At 43.0% G+C, this 21,288-nt stretch overlaps 1 protein-coding gene across 5 annotated transcripts in view; it reads left to right on the top strand.

Annotated features, from left to right (window-relative positions):
- The window catches only part of RNF144B (ring finger protein 144B), a 103,394-nt gene that overhangs the window by 49,133 nt on the left and 32,973 nt on the right, over nt 1–21,288 (top strand). For 3 of the 5 annotated variants that reach the window (XM_068160842.1, XM_068160843.1, XM_068160844.1), the window contains one exon: nt 20,860–21,048. In XM_068160842.1, coding sequence (XP_068016943.1) covers nt 20,884–21,048 — 165 coding nt within the window. In that variant the 5' untranslated portion in view covers nt 20,860–20,883. Of the gene's footprint in view, nt 1–3,137; nt 3,609–5,807; nt 6,003–20,859; nt 21,049–21,288 lie in introns of those variants that run through there. The other 2 variants (XM_068160841.1, XM_068160845.1) reach the window with 2 other exon arrangements.

Below are 21,288 nucleotides of genomic sequence, written 5' to 3' on the forward strand. Positions count from 1 at the left end.
ATCCTGCCTCATGCCAGCTTCAAAATTAAAGTGCTGGCTGGAGCAAAGTATAATGGGGCTTGAAGTTCAACTTGTAACATGGGAGGTGTCATGTTCTGGTTCCTGATTTTGGGTTCTGAGTTGTGGGTGTTGGTTCTCTTCCACTGACATGGCAGTGGGACTGGGAGGGATGGGGGTGTAGCTCACTAGCTTCTGCTTGCTGCTGCTTTCTGCTATACTTTTCCTGCAAAAAGGCTAAGGTGACTGTGCATTTGTATTGTGATTACCTGATTTGTTCAGTAAAATCTTATCTCACTTTTTTTTGGTCTCAACCTGGATTCTTTTTGTGTATTGATTCTCCCACACTTCTCGTTGGGAGAGGCAGACAGGTTAACCTGCTGGTTCAGTTTTAACCTATTACAATACTCTAGATGTGGAGAACTGTCTTGAGAAACATTCAGGATGTGTCTCACCAGCTTTATGATGTCTAAGGAAAAATTAATTTTCCTGTAAGCAGTTTTGCATGCTTGTAACTTTCTTGTGTAGAGATACATGGTTGGGAAATGGATAAAAATATCACGTGGTATTTGCAGCTGAAGTTTCCAGAATTTATCTGCATTTTAATAGACTAATCTAGTTGTCTTAATTCAGAAGAACAGCCCCCTAGATACAAGCTGGCCTCATCATTTATCTGAAGGAAAGATGATTAGGGGGTTTTGCAGTTGTTTCTTTTGACTGGTAGAAGCCACTGCAGTGAAGATTGTTTTTGTTTTAGTGTGCCGTCAAGGAGTAAGTACCAAACCAGATGCTACTTTTGCCACTTTGCTACTGGCAGCTGCTCTGCTCTACTTCTGGATTTACTGACTGGCCATTTTCCCTACATTAGTGACTTAATTTCTTTCATCTTCATTGAGATAATTGTCCTTTTGCTGGTGTTTAGCACAAGAGCTCAGAGCAGGATGACTTTTCTTGCTGTGCTTCATATGTGGCCTCACAATTACCTGTGTGATGGAGGCAGAACAGCGAAGGTAGCAGCTGCAGAAGAAAATGTAGGACCTGGATCAGAAGAAGGGAGAAGAGAGGGGAGATAGGGAAAGGCAGTGATAGAGGAGGATAAAAATCTCGCCACTGAAGGAGACTCCTTTTTTAGTTGTGAAATTTGAAACAGATTTCCAAGTTTTCACTACACCTTTGCAGCCAAACAACAGCTCTAAGCTCCGGGTCTTTCTTGAGCACGGTCTTGGGTTGGTCACCGCTGAGGGGAAAAGTCTGGTGCTGGTGGGAAATGCTCCACTAGCTCAACTGGCAAATGTCTGTGACATGGCCATCCAGAGGGACCTGGACAGGCTGTGGAGGTGGGCACAAGCCACCCTCATGAAGTTCAATAAGAGCAAGTGCAGGGTCCTGCATCTGGGTCGAGGCAATCCCAGACACAAATCTAGGCTGGGCAGTGACTGGCTGGAAAGCAGCCCTGAGGAGAGAGACTTAGGGGTGCTGGTGGACAAAAAGCTCAGCATGAGCTCTCAATGTGCACTTGCAGCCCGCAAAGCCAATCAGATCCTGGGCTGCATCAGGAGAAGTGTGGCTAGCAGGTCGAGGGAGGTGATCCTCCCCCTCTACTCAGCCCTGGTGAGACCCCACCTGGAGTACTGTGTCCAGTTCTGGAGCCCCTATTACAAGAGGGATGTGGAGGTGCTGGAACGTGTCCAGAGAACGGCCACAAGGATGATCAGAGGGCTGGAGCACCTCTCCTATGAGGACAGACTGAAGGAGTTGGGGCTGTTCAGTCTGCAGAAGAGAAGGCTCCGAGGTGACCTCATTGTGGCCTTCCAGTATCTGAAGGGGGCCTACAGGAAGGCTGGGGAAGGACTTCTCAGGATCTCAGGTAGTGATAGGACTAGGGGGAATGGAATGAAGCTGGAGGTGGGGAGATTCAGGCTAGATGTGAGGAGGAGGTTCTTCACCATGAGAGTGGTGAAACCCTGGAATGGGTTGTCCAGGGAGGTGGTTGAGGCCCCGTCCCTGGAGGTGTTTAAGCCCAGGCTGGATGAGGCTCTGTCCAGGCTGATCTAGTGTGGGGTGTCCCTGCCCATGGCAGGGGGGTTGGAACTAGATGATCCTTGTGATCCCTTCCAACCCTGAATGATACTATGATGGTTGCCTAATCCTATTGTAATCCTACCGATGAATATTGTAGGGATTAACATGATACCACAGATTGGAACGGCTGTATTTTTTCTGGTGATTATTCTCTCTCTTTCCAGATAGAAACTTACATAATGTCAAATAGATTCATAACATTTGTAGTTATGTGCAGGAGGAAGGAGTATGTTGTAATTCAAGCAAAGCTGTAATGCATAGGTGCAAGGGGGCTGAAGTAAAGTTGCCCAAGCTTTATGCCTTTTCATGAATTAATCTGATGAAGTGTAATTGCCTGAAAATAACTGAAGGCTCAGCTGTGAGCTTCTGTACACCCTGGAAGAAATGCCTATGCATCAGTCTTCACAGAAAATTACTGAAGGCAAAATGCCAGCAATAATCACATGAAGTACACAGTAAACTTACTTACTTACTTCATCATCAAGAGAAAATTATAGATTAGCATCTATACTTATTTCTCCCTCTGTTTTTAGGCACCCCCTGCACTCAGATATGTCTGTACTTGTTATCTGTGGGTGTGGTACATTTCCTACAGCAGGAAAGGTTCTTGAGGGGTCGGTGTCATGTGGCACAATAACACCTTCTCCTACTGCATGACTGGTGTGATTCACACCTGTAGGTTTGGAGTACAGAACTGCAGAATTTCCAGTCCCTATTGTGGCAAGCCCAGCTTAAAGAGCCAAAATTTTATCATTGGCAGACTAAGCAGAGCACCAGCATTATTAAGCAGGCAGATTTGAAATCACACTGCTATTTGTGAGTTTAGAGTTTTTGCTCCTTTTCTCTGCAATACAAAGGAATCACTTTTCTTTTAGATGACATTTTTTCACAGCTAAACAGAAGCCGGCAATGTTTCAGACATCATCTGCTGGCAGGGCAGCTGCTATGCAAACTGCTATCCTAACATAGGTTAAAAGGCAATTGGGAGGGTGCTTGTGAGTGTCGTATCTAGTGCCTTGCCTCTTTCGGTTTTATCTTGTCAGGGCTCAGATGAGATTTATGATTGCAAGCAGCACAGATATCCAAATAAGAATGTAGGGTATGCATTGGCTGGAAGCTTACAGGGTTTAAGTAATCACCTGCAGTTGTATTGAGACTCGGATGGGAAGTAGGAAGTGCTGTAGTCAAGCTTCCTGTATAAATAAATGCAGCTTTCCCACAGCTACTGCATACAAGCTGTGACGTGCTTTTAAGATATAATGGCAGCATGATCTTAATAGCAGGGAGGGAATGATTTATCAGAGTAGCAGGGAGGCTGGGAGACAAGTCCTGCTGCAGTCCTAAAAAGTGTACAGCTGTCAGATACCCAGAGAAGAGGAAGGGCGTGCAAGAGCAATTTGCCTCGGCTCCTGGTTGCAAGCTTCAGGGGTTTGTGACATCGTGGTTCTTGTGAACGCTGGAATCCTGGAATCCGAGGGCAGCTACTGAAAAGTCACACAGCTGGTAGTGAATGCTACTCTCCTTTCAAGGTATGTTGGAACAGCTTGCTGGTTTTTTTTCCTTTTTCTGGTTTTCTTTAAAAGCAAAGGATACCCTGAAAGCAACAGAAACCCAGCATTTGCTTCTAATAGGAGAAAGTAAAACAAGCTTAGTTATAACAGATAAGAACTGGAATGATTAAAGAGCTAAAGTAAATGTTATTTGTGGTTTGGCTAAAATCAAACTGTGTGGTGCTTACAGCCGAGGCAAAAAGAAATACTGGAGTCTTGACTATTAAAGGCGCAGAAAATTAAATAGGCATCAAGTACTTCACCAAAAGGATGAAATTACTTTAGCTAAGTGTAACTTTTAAAGAAATATCTATGTAAAGTGAAAATGCTGCAGCATTGGGACATACCTGTGTGGAAAGAAGTTGCTGAGATGGCATACTGTCAGTTATATATCTGTTACAGTTTAAATACAAGAACTCTGTTCATTCCGATTAGGCTGGAGAGAGCCCAAGTTTAAAATGCAGAGATTCCCTCCTGGTTTAAAGGCATTTATTCTACCACAGCCCCATACAGCTGGTATTGGGAAGGAAAAACATGCTGATCTGTGTGATAGGTGTTAATGTAATACTTCTAATCTGTTCAAGGTTTAGGGTTATGTGGTTTATGTAAGCACATACTAAATATACAATACGTTTGTTTTCTAGTTAGAATTTGTCAATTTTCTTACAGTAAGAACAAAACTACATTTACTGGTATGTTTGCACTGCTTTCTCAGTGTAAGGCTTTATCAGTACAAAGCTGCTTGGTGAATGAAGGTACTTCAGTCTGGCTTATTATAAAGCTCTCTCTTTTCTGTAGTGCAAAGGCACTGTGCTTCCTGACTGTATATGTATCTCAAACACCTTCCTTCAGAGAGCACTGTAAGTAGTAAAATGTTTAGGATGACTGTAGTCAAGGAAGTGTTGCAGGGTGACTTCCCTTCTTCTTGGTAAATAGACACTGAATGCTTCTAAGAAGTAAATTTTAGCAGAGATACAGGCCATGACTGAAATACCCCCATTCACCTTTCCAACTAACTGTGAGCAGACACAGCAACATGATATGTTTGGCTAACCCTCAGCCTGAAGGGCAAATGGTCTTGGTTAAGGGCAAGCACAGTGTTTAGGATATCAATATTTCTGGAAACAGAAGTTTCAAAATTATGTCCTTAAATTTTTCTGCAACATCTACACTGACCTGATTCTTGTCCTGTTTAGGATTTGTCTATGCCTGAGTGGTGAGTGGGTGTATGGGCTGTTGTCATAGCATGAAAGTGGTTGAAACCCTTCCCTCAGTGAATCTAACTACAGCACATTGATAAGGGGATGGCTGCAGTTATGCTCCCAAAAGTAATGCTTTAGATTATGGGTTGAGAGGAATGTGTTCACAGAGGTCTAAAGCTGTGGTAAAGTGGGAGCTGTTCCTTCAAAATAAACGAGCTATTCCAGAGCCAAGCCAGTGTGATGAGAATTGAACTCTTTTTTTTTCTCCCATGCATTTTACTGTCCAATAAGGTATATAACACAAAGTGCTAGCTGTTCATACTAGAACATGAAAACTTCCCACACTTTATGGAGGAATAGCATTTGGCAACCAGGTCTAGTTTCTGTTCCACATGCTGAACTATATTCTGTGTGCTCCTTCTTGCTAGACACTGTCTTCTTTCCCACAGGTTGTGACATTTTGGTGACTTTGTGTGGTGGTATTCTTTGGAGCAAAAGTTAATAATAGAAAGAGCAAACACTAAGGAATTGTTTCTCTCTAGCTAGATTCTTGATTTACACTAGATCCTCTAAATGCTTCATAAGCTTTGTAGAAATAAATCAACAGCATGGAAGTGGTTATCTGACCTTTCCTTTCTGCTGGAGGAGGAATGTATGTACTTGTCCTTTTTATCCTCTTAAGTTTAAAATGCAACTGTGAGAAGCAGTAAGTCACTTTACAGGAAAACAAGCAGTGCTAATATTCAGCTGTGTTCTTAGTTCATTAGTATGCCTCTGATTATATCTATGTACAAGTCCGAGCCCTGTGCAAATCCACCCTGTCCAGACCTTTCAGTGTCACTATTTGCAGTGGTGGGACCCAGTGGGGTGTACTACTTTGATGTGTAGCTCAGAGCACTTCTGTAGACATGCTATCACTCTTCTTTCGTGGGGAGTTTTCTTGAGTGTGTCTGAAACTACACGGTGCCTATAGATTGTACATGCCAGATCCATAAATATCTCCTGGGTTAGTAGTGCTGTGACATCTGAGATCATAATTACAGCTCTGAACCCATGATGTCACAAGCACACATGAATAAAATACTGTAGCAGGCTGCCAGTGTTGCCACGAACTGTGTCCTCTGAACATCCTCGCACATACCAAAGCAGACGTTGCCTTCAGCTTCGTAAGGTAAAGATGGTTCTGGATCTGTCCTCCGTGTGCTCATTGAGACATGGGTCCAGTTCCCTTCTGTCCCCTTGTTTTCCCCATGCCAAAGCTCAGCCTGGTACAATGCACTTGAGAAATGCTCTTCATTACCCAACAGCCATGCATAACCTTACATTCACCGAATCTCAAAATGAATCTTCTTTTTGTTAGTAAAGAACATGGAACAAGCCAAAACTGAACAGATCTAGAGGGAAGGATAACAGTGATACTAACCTCAGCCTTTAGCATTTTCTGTTTCTGAAGCACAGCTGAGGTTTCATGCTAGGCTATGAGCTTTCTCACATGATAGAGAGAAGTACAGGTCTGAGGGCCATCGTACACTGCAAATTTACCCAGTCTTGGACAAATATTTACAGAGATGCTTGTGCCAAATAACTTTTGTGCTGATCAGTAAGAAAATAGTGTGCAGTAATCTTTCTCTGTGTCTCTTGTAAATGCTTTCAGCTCAGTAGGAACTGAGTGGGCATTGTGTTCATAAAGTCTATCATTGCTAGCAAATACTAAAACACTGATTAAAAAAAAAAAACAAAGAAAATATCTCAAATTACAAAGGACCTCATCTTTCACTTCCTGCTGAAGCAGGACTGCCAACTCCTAGTCTTCCTGGGGGGAGCAGAGGTGCTGAGTGGAAGTTTATGCATTGGAGAGCATGAGTAGGTTAACTGCACTGCAAACACTTAAAAAAAAAGTAGCTATAGAAACCACATTTTGTTGTTGCAATTTCTAGGTCTCTTTGTATGTACACAATGATGTAACTGTTCCCCATTTCTGTTTCCTCTTATTCTATTTTAAGAAAGCAAAAATATTGTGGGTTTCCCAGTACCTGGGTGTTATCTTACTGTATTTCTTGGGGAATCTGCTTAGCCCCCAAGGGAAAATCCACAATCCATACTCAGAAATGCCATCAGCATACCTGATTCTTTGAATGTCCTTGGTGCTTGCAAGTGCAATTTTGAACTGGACAGAGTCTGAACTACTATTTTCTGGGACCTACAATCATCCTTGTGCCTCGTGCTTCTAAGTGACTCAGTATCTTTGGACTCCCAAAGTCAGCCAGCACCAGGCACAGTGATTTGGGCCATGTGAGTCTAGCTCCTGCTACAGAACAGTTAACCTCCCTAAAGTAAGGCAGATGTCAGTGGTACTGTATTCAAGGAACTGTTTGTATAAGTTATGTTTATAGAAAACCTAATGGGAATTTCTATACAGATTATAAATAAGGGCACTTGGGTGAGTGTGAGTGGGACTACTGTATGGCTCCAGGATTTGGGCTTGATGTGTGTGTTTTGGTGTTGGTCTGTAGGTGTTAAAATGAGGATGAAGTCAAGACATGATGTTCCTGAAAACTCTAGCCAGCATATTACTGTGGAAAAGTCCAGCTTTGTGTGTGTTCATGCACACTAGAATACATCCATCCCCTCTATGGGGTTTCTTCCTGTGTACTAGAGCTTGTTGTGGACACAACCATTGTGGGGACTTGCTTTTTGTCTGAAGGAGAGACAAGAGATGCTGATGAGCAGACAAGCAGAGTGCAAAATTACTATTTACCAGAAGGAACAAAATACCATTTTACTGTCATGATCACACAGCTCCCTTTTAATTGAGAATTTCAGTAGCTGAGTTTGTTACAAGCTTTTCTGCTTTTCACTCTGCTGTAGTAACAAGGAGAGGAGGGAAAGATATGAGTCATAACTGAAAGAGTGGCCACTCTGTGGGTGCCTGACAGAAGCTTTGATATTCTTGTTTGGTTATGCAAACCGTTGTATCTTCAGACTGCCAGAGAGTAAGTGTGCAGAAATGAGCACATTTGTCTGCTCTATGTATTTGCAAAAAGGAAGACCCACTCCAACAGAATAGCTGTAGCTGCTGTAGCTCTGTGCTCAGGGACTGAAACAGGTCCTTCAAGGCTATCTCAACTTAGGCTTTTATGTACTATATGCTGCTGTAGTTTAGAGGCAAATTCTTTGCTCATGTCTATATAGCTGCTAATAATTCAAAATTATGTGCTTTAAACCCCTGTGGAGGTTTAAGGAAAAACACATTTCATGACAGTGGTATTTAGGCTAATCACTTGCATGCAAAGAAAATTCCAGGATTAGAAGTCATGTCATGCAGGTTGGCACTGGTTATTTCTGAGCAGAATAGAATAGAATAAACCAGATTGGAAGAGACCTTCAAGATCGTCGTGTCCAACCCATCAACCAGTCCAACCCACCTAATCAACTAAACCATGGCACCAAGCACCCCATGTGTTCTGCATGTGCTTAATTTTGGGAGCATTCTGGTGGGTGGAGGTGGGGACCTGATGAAGGAAAACAAGCTGGTCTTCTCTCCAGGAAAAAAACAGAAAATAAGAGAAGGTTACAAAGATGCAGTCATTGAGGCAAAAGAACTGATCCTGTGGTCTATTTTCCATTGCACTCCTTGAAGCTTTTTCACAACAATGAAAACCACTAGTCTTGGAAACCTTTCCAGTGGGGTTTCCCCATTACAGGGCTAAGATAACATCTACAGGGCCAGCAATAACCTGTTTGCTGAAGTTTTGCACAATGGAGAGGATGCAATCTTTCACCCTCTTAACCTCTTCAAAGTTTCCCTGTGGGATTCAGTGGTGGGGAATCTTCATTACAGTCTCGGGGGAGGATTTGTGGGAAAAGCAGGCACGGCCTTTGTCTGGAGTGGGGTAAAAACCACATATATGTATATATGATTTATCCAATACTAATTTAAGGATATGTGGGGTCTAGATTGGTCAAAGTTTTTATTGCAAATACACAAGCAGCATACATGGCTTCACCAGTTTCAACCCCCTTGTTGACCTAGCTTTGCACATTTTGAGAGGAGAGGCCAACAAGTGAAGAAAACATGCAGTTTCTCTACTCCTCCCCTTAAAACAGGGGAGAGGAGTAAAGAAGTAAAGAATTCTTGCTGTAGCAACTTTCTCTAATTCCTTAATAATGAGGATAAAATGCCTATTCAAGTGGCATTAGGAGTTGTGGTCATAATTAAAGGACCAGTTAGCAGAGAGATGTCTTCAGAAAGGTTTCTGTAAAATCAACACCCTATAGTATAGTAAGTCGATGAATTCCTTCAGTGCTGTGTTCTCAATTCTCATCTTCCTGAGTATTTAGGAGGTGGGGCAACTTCTTTCAACTTCTCCGAGCTGCTTATCTTTGCACACATAAGCAGGTCTAGTGGAGCCATTGGAAACACTCCCATTGGCAGTGCTTTGACTTCATTGCTAAGATCATGTAGAGACTAGCCAGTTATTAACACATAGTAGGGCTGTCAAGGCTGAAATCTTGTACATTTACAGGTTGGTGTTCTCCTTTAAAATTATTTCTGTAATGAATGTTGAAATTTGAAACTGAAGTGGGGGAATGATGAATGCAAACCTCTAACTGCATGTGATGTGCACTTATACTTTATTATGTGTGTCGTACTACCATCTGGATTTCTAAGCAGTTGCATAGAGTTCCTGAGAAACTGTGTTCTCTGTACTTGACATTGCACAGTTTAGAACCTGAAATACAGAGGCGGAAGGCAGATGGGAGAGGGCAAGGCAGCAATGAGACAATATTGTGTCACATGATAGCATCATCTGACCTGATGCAATGCTTTTTGACTCAAGTCTAAGAAAATGTCCTATTAGTCTTATATAGTTAGTAAGATACAGCTCAAAATAGAGCATATGTTGGCAACAATATTTATTTATGTAAGTGGCATTATTTAGGTAATTTAAAAATATGTGGCTGTAAAAGTTAGTCAACAGCTTTAAGACTAATTGTAGTTGAAGCTATTATTGTTTTTCTAGGATAGTTTGCATCTTCTGTTCAGTACCATGTACATGAAGCCTGTCAGAGATTAGAGATGCTCCATATTCACATCCTGATTAATGGGGCCAGCACCATGGAGCTCCTCTGCACTGGGGCAGCAGGCAGTGTGGAAGAAATCTCCTCCCAGGAGGAGACCCCCTCTCAGGAGTTGTCTCTGGGTAGGTTGGGCTGACTGCTCTCCCATGCGTGGGCTGGAAATGAGGGAGAGCAAACGTGGATGTATCATAGAATCATAGAATTGTTAGGGTTGGAAGGGACCTCAAGGATCAGCCAGTTCCAAACCCCCTGCCATGGGCAGGGACACCTCACACTAGATCAGTGTTGCCCTGAGCCACATCCAGCCTGGCCTTAAAAACCTCCAGGGATGAGGCTTCCATCACCTCCCTGGGCAACCTGTTCCAGTGCATCATGATGAAGAACTTCTTCCTAATATCCAATCTGAATCTACCCATTTCTATTTTTTTTCCATTCCCCCTAGTCCTATCACTGCCTGACACTCTAAAAAGTCCCTCACCAGCTTTCTTGTAGGCCCCCTTCAGACACTGGAAGGCCACAATTAGGTCTCCTCGGAGCCTTCTCTTCTCCATACTGAACAGCCCACAGGAGAGGTGCTCCAGCCTTCTAATCGTTCTCTTGGTCCTCCTCTGGACACATTTCAGCACCTCCAGATCCTTCCTGTAATAAGGGCTCCAGAACTGGACACAGGTCTCCAGGTGGAGTCTCACCAGAGCGGAGTAGAGGGGAAGAATCTCCTCCCTCAACCTACTGGCTGTGCTTCTCTTGATGCAGCCCAGGATGTGATTTGCTTTCTGGGCTGCAAGTGCACACTGGTGGCTCATGTGAGCTTCTCATTCACCAGCACCCCCAGGTCCTTTTCTTCAGGGTTGCTCTCAAGCCAGTCGCTACCCAGCCTATATCAATGCTTGGGATTGCCCCAACCCAGATGCAGGACCTTTCACTTGGTCTTGTTGAACCTCATGAGGTTGTTATGGGCCCAGCTCTGCAGCCTGTCGAGGACTCTCTGAATGGCCTCCCTTCCTTCCAGCATGTCTGCTGCACCAGACAACTTGGGGTTGTCAGCAAACCTGCTGAGGGTGCACTCAGTGCCACTGTCCATGTCGCCAACAAAGATGTTAAACAAGACTGATCCCAGTACTGATCCCTGAGGGACTCCACTTGAACATGGACCCATTGACAGCCACCCTTTGGGTACAGCCATCAAGCCAGTTTTTTAATCCACTGAATGCTCTATCCATTAAACCCCCTCAGCACCTGTGGGTGTATCCCATTGGGTACCATGGACTTGAACACTTTCAGGTTCTTCAGAGAGAACAAGCAGAGAAGCTCTGGGGATTTTTACTGTGGTTTACTTCTCTTTTTCACTAATGCAGATCTGACCAGGACTTTATCTACAGTTGCAGCTGACTTTGGTCATTCTGGATCTACCAGAGGAGTGGTTTAGGGATACACTGATTAATTTAATAACCAGTTGTGAGAAGCAGTATGGTTACTTGAGTAAATGCATATGCTTAGTTTCAAAATAACCTGCTCATGTCTGGGTGCAAACCTATGCTATTGCTTCTTAATAAGTCTATTGTTTCCTGTCAAACTCCAGTGTAGTTGGTAGCTATTTATGATGCTTTCTTAATGGAAAATGCTTACATGAGTGGTGGTGACTTCCCCATAATCTAATCTTAAGATTTGACTCCCAGTCTTTGATTTACTGAATGTCATTGTAGCTAAGACTTGAATGTTACCACTGGGTACTGTGTGTCCCCCAGCTAAGTCATTGAGACATTTTTGGACCAAGGACAGCCTTTACGTTCTATATCCTAGTTACCTTGAACCGTATGTTTCTTCTGTAATAATGGGCAGCGTCTTTGAGAGTAAGATTAGATAGGGGCAGCGTAAAACATTATACATTTCAGTTTTATTCCCTGAGCAGTCACACAGAAACGGTTATAAAAGGAAAATTAAATATTCTTTGATTCCTGTTGATGTAAATCTGAAGGTCTGTGAAGGTGCTTTTCCCTGCTTGCAGTGAACAAAGACTGTAGCCCTGCCCTTACAAAATCAAGTGACAGAGATATTAAAGCTGTTATCTTACTGCAAACAATGAAAAAAAACTTTTCTCAGATTGTCCCTTCTAAAAATAAATACCTAAAGGTGTGTAGTTTTTTTGTCAAAAGATGGTGTTCAGTACATTTTTGTAGTATATGATGGTTTTGCTGGATTCAGTGGAGAATCAGTTCCATTGTTGCTGTCAGTCGAGTCTTTCTGCAGCTTCTCGTAAACTCAGCATGCTTCCTTTGGCCCTAAGAAGTTTCTTGCTGTCACTTTTGAGGCCTGGCTTTGTGTCACGTCTCCACTTGCCTTGACCTGCTTGCCTTGTAGTAAGGACTTGCTCCAAATATAGCATAGGCTGCTCTGAAAAAGGAGTCATCTCCAGCCAGAGGAGCCTGACAGCCTGGTTAGTTGCTTCTCAAAAGAGGGGTGCATACTATGAATAAATAGATGAGGATAGTCCCACTGTCAGATAATATTCCATCGCTTTCACTTTAACAATGCATATTTACAAATATCTGCTGAAAATCCTTGATGTTAGACCATGCCAGTGTCACAAATACCTTCTGAGCACACCCTATCTAAACTGTAAACATTCCAGCTCAAGGAGTTAATGCATCCCAAGGTCTTGTTATCCAAGTAACAAAAATAGACATATTTTTTTCTGTGTCAAAGGCAAATTGTTACATCTGACTTCCTATTCCTGTTTCAGCGGAGCCAAGTTGTCCACCCATTTGACATCCTAAACTCTCAATTATTTTTTGACTTAATAAATGATGCAGTTGCCAAAAGCCTTCATGTGGTCATAAAGGAAGTTGTATCATTTGTTTTTGTCATTAATGTCACGAAGGTGGAAATTCCTCGTAGTTTAGCAGTGTCAGATGTTGCACAGTGTCATTAAGAGTAGGGGATGCTAATTTAGATAAACTTTAGTCTAATCTTAGACCTGCTAACCAATACGTAGCATTCCAGTTGGTATGATTTTGTTCTTTCAGTGTTTTGTGGAAATATTTGGAAATGGTTGGAAGAGACCTCAAAGATCATCAGGTCCAACCTGTCACCACAGACCTCATGATTAAACCATGGCACCAAGTGCCATGTCCAATCCCCTCTTGAACACCTCCAGGGATGGTGACTCCATCACCTCCCTGGGCAGCACATTCCAATGGCTAACGACTCTCTCTGTGAAGAACTTTCTCCTCACCTCGAGCCTAATATCCATGGTCTTCCTGCAGAGAAAACTTCCCCAAGGACATACTGATGTTGGGTTGCTAGAAGTTACAGTGTGTTCTAAAATTCATTGCTAGAAGTTACTGGTGTAAAATTTCTGTTATTCATACCTCACGATATTACAGTACAGTTGAAATGCTACCTGACAAGTGTGCTCTCAAAGACTTGTGGAAGCTGATTTACATATACCCTAGTGACATTTTGGTTTATAAGAATGCATTGAAATTCTTAGGGGTGTGTGAGATTTGGAAAGCTGTTCAATGTGTGTTTTAGGCCTCCCATAGTGCTGGTATAAAAATGCCTGGCAGGAAGCTGGATGATATTTGTAATTAGTGCAGTCTGTCCCTTAGGTTTTTTTTCCTGTAAGAGGCTTCCCACTCAGTACATTCCTTTCAGAGTATTTGACTTTTTCTTTTTTGGTTGCTAGCATGACAGGGAAATGCTCCATACAGCCAGTGCTGCTTGAACAGCAGCTTAAGGGCTCTTCTTTTTTTTTCCCCTCCTCTTTTTTTCAGCCATTCCAATGAAAACAAGTGAGAGAAATTGCCTTTGGTGTGTTCCCATGTACCAGGCAGCACATTTACTTAGGCTGCTTGTTCTTTAAACAAGTTTTCTTAAAATAAACATCTTACAGTGCAGAAAGCTGTCATGAAATATTATACATCTGACTTTTCTTAATCTCTGCTCAAAGAGAACAGATATTGAAATGTTTTTATTCTCTCCAATGCTTTGGCTTGGTAGCGTATTATGGTAATCCAGAAATGGGTTTTCCTTGTATATGAATGTAATCAAGTGCTTGCTGTATTAAGGCACAGATGTAATACAGTAATTCTGAATATATTAAAATCAGACCCGCTGTTTGCTGAGCTGGTTGCTTCTTTCTGACACCACTATTTCAGAAAGCGTAAGTACTTGTTTAACTTGTTAATAGTCTCATTGCATTAAAGCAAAATATTCAGGCTTTGATATGAAGGAGCACTTAAATGTATGACTAAATGTCCTTCTTGAAGATGAAGCCTTTCCTGAATTGGGGCTTTAATCCTGTGTTTTTCAGCCTTACTGCTTGGTAAGTAACACTGTGTGGAGTAGATAGGTAGCTCTGTGCAGGCAGTGCATAGCAGAAGAAGAAATTACTGCATTGTGGTTTAGTGGTCAGACCACAGAAGTACTAGTATGCTTGATTCAGACTAATTCTTTGTGCAAAGAGGTTGCATTTTAAAATGAAGTGAATTTTAAAGCACATTGTCTTGAGAGAGCTGAGACAGCTAAAGGCTTATAATCAAAAGTGGTAATGACAGTTTTGATGAAGCTGATGGAAATGTGGGTTTCTGACAGCTGTCTTTGCGTGCCCTTATTTCATAGCTCAGCTTATCTCCTATGATCTGACCCCATTACCTTAATACCACTGTGTGCTTTTGTTTTTAATCTTTCTATAATTGCTCTTTTTCTCCAAGGGCATGATTTTTAGTGTTGATTTTGAACATTTGCATTTTCCAGGTACTTTTCTTTCTCTCTCTCTCTCTTTCTCTTGTTGTTTTGTTTTGTTTTGTTTTGTTTTAACCAGGGGAACCTCAGGTACAGGAAACAACAAAATCCTGAGCTAAGCAATATCAAAACAGGGGCATTGAAGTAATTTTGCAATGGGTGGAGTACTTGAAAAAAAATTCTAGGGCATGAGAAACAGTTACAGTGCTTGCAAATGTCTCTTCAAGAAAGGTCAGTGAATACCTGAGGAGCTTAGCGCAGATGCTGTGAGTTTGGTTTGACACTAAAAGGGCTTTTGTAAAATGCCGAAGTGATGTGTTACGTGTTAGATTCACATGTGCTCTTAAACCTAACCCCAACCTCTTTATGATCACCATGTGTGTGGAAAGCTGTGCTGGGGTGCTGGTTTATGGCAAGCCAGAGAGGTACTGGGTACTGCGACTGCCTGCGATCACCCTGTCCCAGGCATGTGCTAGCCCACAGGGAAAGACACATAAAGGACCTTTTTTATTTCATTAGTGTTTTCTAGAGCAATGTTTGTACATTTCTTGACTTCCTTTGAACTAAAGTATACAGCTCTACTAACTTCAGCGCAGTTGTTTGTAAACAACAAGGCTTAAAGTAGCTTCTCCAAGAACTCTCTTGTTGCTCTGGATGCAGCATGTGAAAAATGAAAGGATGACTTATGATGCTGAATATAACCCATTCATTCTCCTCCAGCTTCAGTGCAGGCGGCTTTCATGATTTTATGTGATGTTTCTAAGTGGTGAAAGTCACATTCAGACACATTTTTCCAGCTAAGTACAGTGACTTGATTGCAGGCACACAGACAATGTCCTTCTGATGTTGCAGCTCTGGAGACTGCCTGGCTTGTTTGCTCTATCACATATACAGGGTAACTTTTGTTCTTTGAGCCTGGCAGCCTTGGTTTGAGGGAGCTGGGCAGACTCAAGTGAGCCTTTGTGTGATTGTAATAAGGATGTTACCTTACAATTCATGCTCACAGGGAAAGTTTCAGCCCTAGATTGCATCAATTTTTAACATCTTTATGGAGCTGTGGTGGCTTGACTTTGGCTGGCTGCCAGACACCCACCCGGCTGCTCTTGCTCCCACTGCAGGGAGTTAATTGTTTCTACCTCAGCAGCTAATACCAAGATTTGCAAAGGGTACCTGTGTAGAAGTAGGCACAGCAGATATTTGTTGTTAGGGAGCCATTTTCAAAGCCACTTACCACACACTGGTGTGTCAGTGGGCCCCAAAGGCAAGCAAGTTCTGTACTCCTTCTGTTGTGTTTTTCTTATTTCTCTCATCATTTCCACTGCTCTCACGTTACAATTTCTCCTTGTACTTATCCTTCCCACCTCCCTGAGCTCTTTCGTTTTCTGTCTTGAGCGAGCTCTAATGTTTCCTTGCTTAGCCATAGTGTTAAGACATTATGTGCTATGTGAAGCACAAAGCTTTGTTACTTCCCAGAGACAAATCAAAATTGTTTGCAGGCAGATGAATGAAACGGAAATGTTGACAGCTCAGCAAACTGTGGTCCTGGTGACTGGGCAGTTTATGCTCTCCTAGGAGTGACCCTGCATAGCTTGCTTAGGTTCATTTGGACTTTCTGGTCATGCCTTATCCTATGACATCAACAATGTTAGTGTCAGAGCCAGGAAAGATGAGTTTTCCCAAAAGCTATTCCTTGTAAGCTGAGTGGCATGCAATATGAGGAAATAAATCTCATTTCCTGGAAATTCTGTGCAATGTAAAAGGAATATGATCTATGTGTGTGTGTGTACATGTACGCAGCTGCTAGGAGTATGCAAAAAACACTCAAATCTTTATGGTGCATAGGTGTTTACGCACACTGGGGCTACTTTCTCAATTTACACTGGTGCAGAATTTAGTTTAGTGTGTTCCTCCAGGTTAGTATCCCTGAGATGTGTTTATCCTTATTCCACAACATCTCATGAAGCCTTTTTAACTGTTCAGTGGAGAGTTTCCTTGTGCTGTATTCCAGTTTCAGTGATTCTATCCTAAAGGGGTCATTTGTGTTTGTGTGCATGAAAGAGAAGATCTTGGTGATTGGAAATGTATTTTGTTTGTATAGGGGTCCATTTTTTCCAGGGACTTTCCATTTACTTTTATTTCAGGTCACATGTATTAATAAAACCAAATATGGAGTGGTCTTTTCCTCTTTGTCCTCTACTCATTCTTCAGTGACATCTGCACAACATGTGCATCCTGGGTGTTTTGTTTTCAACCTAAGCTGTTGGCAACTCACTTGTAATTACAGTAGGAATTTTAAGCCACTGTAAAGACATCTAATGGATGTGTAATTAACTAATGACAGTTTTTGGGACTAAGCCTAGCAAAGTGAAAGCCATAAAAATTTGGAGCATCTGAGGTGGAACTTCACAGCTTCTCAATAGTGTATGGAAAAGTCAGTTCTGCTAAGGTGGTAAAGCTGGGGAGATTTGAGAGCTTGTGAGGGGACAATGCATCTTGAAATGTTGAAAGAATAGGAAAAAGAGTAGAGAGTGAAGGCAGGAGGAAAACCCATGTCTTCCCTCATCATTTCTACCATCTGATCTGATCATGGGAACAAACCTCCTCCACAGGCCTGATTTATCTTTAATGCCCAGTTGCCATTGTATGGGGCTGCCCTTTTCTGTAACCATTAAATCTTCTCAGTGTGTGCTTCTCTTGACAGTGGTAGCAGAAATCTCAATTCTGGTGAGCAGAAGTAGAGACCAGCTGGTTGGGCTGCTCTGGGAAAAGGAGCAGGACATGAATCCACTTTCTCTTTGACAGGCGGGTTCTCAGGCATGCCAACCTAATATGAAGGACCAGTCATGGACAAGCTGGCCCCTTAGGGAACTTGGAGAGTCTGTTGCTGCTGGTAGCCATGGTGCCTGCTCCAGTGTCTGTGCAGACAGGCTGTGCAGCTGACTTGGTGGCTCTGATCCTGCTCCCTTCGTTTGTGTAATCCTGCTGGGATAATGAGGCTGCAGGGAGATGAGCCAGCTTGGGCTGTGTGTGGGCTGGATTCTCTGGTCCACCAGGTTTGCTCAGTGTTGTCTGCTGGAGATTTCCACAGGGTGTTATGCTTATTTTAGGGAGAATTTCAGCCTCACTCTGGCATCCTGGTGGAGGGAAGGGACAAGGAGCAAAACTGAATTTAAACCCCATGAAATGGTCAGGGCCAAGAAGGCTTGGGATGTTATAACATGTCCTTGCAGCCATCATGCTGTGGCACTGGATCACTGGTAGGGCAGAGCGGTGTTTTAGGAGCCTACTCTTCACTGTGGCAAACTCATGTTGGTGTCACACTGAGTGCCAGATTTAGGCAATTTAAAATTACCCCCCATCCCTAAACCTCAGTCATACACCTGAATCTTTCTACTGCCACCTTAACAAAAGGATGCAGGGTTAGAACCGTTTTGGTTGTAAAGGAGCACTGACACTGGAAACAGCTGTATCCATTTTATATCCATTCCCACATCCTGAAATATTCCTACTTGTTCTTTAGTACATCCCTTCTTTCAGCATTGCTACCTTTTAAATGAAGAAATGTCAAGACCCATGCAGCATGGGGATGAGTAGCTTACCTGTACAGATGCAGCTGCTATTGAAAAACATACCTGAATAAATGTGTTGCAGTTCTTCCAAATACTGAGATAATATCTAGCACATCATTTTAAATAACAGGTATTCTTCATCTGCTGTAGCATTTCCAGTGACTCACTGTTCCCCCCCCATTGCAGTAATTACAGAAGAGTATTGCAGTCCCTGACTCAGAGGGAGGCTTCCTTCCAAGGCTTCTGGCCATGCTGGAGCTTCAGCTCTGCAGCCGTATGGAGCAAATTGTGTGTGGAGCATCATGGTAGCAGGAGAGAACTGCGCCAAGAATAATGTGGCATGGCATATATATTGAAATAGTGTTAGCAAGCTATTAAAGAGCAAGTTTGTTTTGGATTCATGTCCGGGAATTTGGTTGCCAGAATTTTGGCTGTGACTCTTTGTCTGTAAAACTCGGTGCTTACAGGAAAGAAGTCCCAAGGGACACGTCTGATGGCTCCTCTGTCAGGTTAGTCTAGGAAACTGCAATATGTAAAAATTAAAAGGAATTGGTGTGCTCCCACCCGGATTTGTTGTGGTTTCATGGCTTTTGAATAGAAAGGGTCTTCCTGCAGACCCATGGGAATACAGGGCAGGCCTAGGTGTGGGGTACGGTTGTGTGTCAGGTTGTGAGGTGGGACCTGTGCGGCAGGGTTCCATGTACCCCTCGAGCTCTGTGAGCACCATTGTTTCTTCCTCTAGGGAGGAGTTCAGCAGCTACTGCAAGCCGGCGTGTTGCATACGCATGGACTGGCTGCAGCTGGCCTGGCCACTCTGGGAGCAGCAGAACAGCAGCAGTGACATGCTGCCAAATGCAGCCTGACGGCTCTGCCATGAGGATGCCTAGGACTGCAGGGGAGGCAAGCGGAAGTGGACCAAAGGGCTCGGGTCTCCTGTTGTCTCATGAGATACCAGCTCTGACAGGCACATGGGGAGATCTTGAGCCTCTGTTGTTTTCACGTTCGTGCAGCCTCCCTTTGGATGCAGCTTTTCAGATCCAGTAGAGCTGCATTCTTAGTTGGTGCTGGTGCCAGCGGCTATGTGCAACTGGCCACCAGGTCTCTGCTTAAGAAAGGTGTGAAGGTCTTACTATCAGCTAAATGTATTCAGAAGCAGATTTGTGGAAGTTGAGCCAAGTTCCTTGGAGATGGCAATGGATTTTATAGTGCCTTAAATGCTGCACCAAGCCCCGCTGTGTATTTTGAGGTGAATAAAATCTGCAAATTTGCTTTCCATTGTTTTCATTTAAACATGAGGACATTCGCTTTAATTTCTCTTTCAGTGTTACTGTGCAGGAAAAAGGGTCCTGGATTTTATTTATGGTTATGGTGCAGTATTTTCAAATGCTTAGGTTAGAAAACCTTAGATGTCAGTATGATATTTCCATTTGTTCCTTCTCAAAGGATAGAAGTTTATTCCCCAAACACTGCTGTAACATAATGTGTGGTGGAGACATGTCTATTCTGAGCATCTCCCTGTCAAGGTTCTAGTTTACTTAGTTCATGGTTCTCAGAACTCACTTGGGTACCTCAGAGCCCTGTGAAATAGATAGGAAAGCTAGATGCCAGGGAGTGGAGTGCACAAAAGCTACAGACCTGAGCAGGAAGCTTCCTTGCATCAACAACACAATGCAGAAAAACAGACTGCACATGAAATACTATTACTTCTTTGAATTTAAGCTCCAACTCTGTGTGAAGTAGGACATACAATGTGAAATCCTTTCCTGGGTTTAAGATTCCTCCACCACACCTCTTGCAATGGACTGCCAGCTCACTGTCTTAGTTGATAGCTCCTTGAGAAGGTGGAGATCATGGTACCCACCACTTACATTACAGGTTAAATATTTGAAGTGCTTTTCTAGGAAGTGGGAATCTGTGCTTGCTGTCACCTTGCACTGCCCAGGAGAGTTCTCAGGCCACCAGCCAGAATGGAAAGTGGGACTGTAGGCACTCATTGAAGTGGTGTGGGTGCAATGAAGGCTGGAAGGATCACATAGGGATGGGAGTAGTATGATTCTGAAGCTCATTCAAAAAGGCAGAGGGGTGTATATATATCTTTCTGTATCTATATCTATGTGGGTCTGTGTTGATAGATTGGACTCGATGATCCTCGAGGTCTCTTCCAACCTTGGTTATACTGTGATACTGTGATATATATAAGTGCATATGAACACAGTTTATTTCTTTTAATGAACAATTTATTGTCCCAAGTCAGATAACTGATCCTAGGTCTGGTGAGGGTTCTGACCACTGTAGTGTTGTGTATGACAGGTAATGTCTCATCTGTGTGGGTTTTGGTTTCTTACGGTTTTTTTCTTTTTTCAATTTGATGGTAAGTGGCCTGAGGTGCTTTGTGCCAGCAAGGTGAATGTTCTCCAAGAGCCCAGCCCAGTTCAGGCCTCTTTAGGAGCTGGGCTCTCAGACAGCTACTTCATAAATTTTGAATGGCCATAAATACGAGACTGGCACCAAGATGCCAAAGTAGTACATTTAAGTGTGCAGGTGTTTTTATAGAGCTGATCTGGAAATGCTCAGGTCAACGAGAATTGAGTATATGGCTTGTGGGATGTTTCAGCTGTTGATTTCTCTTTTCAGGCTGAGTGGACCATTGATGAATGAATGGACTCTGCTGGGAAGGCTTGTCCTCACACCATGACAACTGATGAGTCAGAATCTGGAGAATTAGCTCTGGAGCCACTGCTCACTTGCAAGCTATGTCTCTGTGAATATTCCCTGGATAAGATGACCACTCTTCAGGAATGCAGCTGCATCTTTTGTACATCGGTAAGATCTAGCAGCACCTTTACGCTGCACAGCAGGGTGGTGGGAGATGAACAGAACCGTGGGATGGGGTGGTTTGTCTCATACAGGAGGCATGCATTATCTATGCTGACAGGGGATGCTTTCCTGAAGAGCATTTGGTGTTAGTCTGTCTTGCCTTATTTAAAAGAGTTCTCTGTCATTCTGCTTTTGATAATTAGTCACTAACAGACATCCTCCCTGAGCAGTCCATTCCAATTGCCA

The sequence above is a fragment of the Melanerpes formicivorus genome, unplaced genomic scaffold (assembly GCF_026170545.1).
Source record: "Melanerpes formicivorus ecotype bairdi unplaced genomic scaffold, bMelFor1.0.p_v2 SCAF_53, whole genome shotgun sequence".
Classification (NCBI taxonomy): Eukaryota; Metazoa; Chordata; class Aves; order Piciformes; family Picidae; genus Melanerpes; species Melanerpes formicivorus.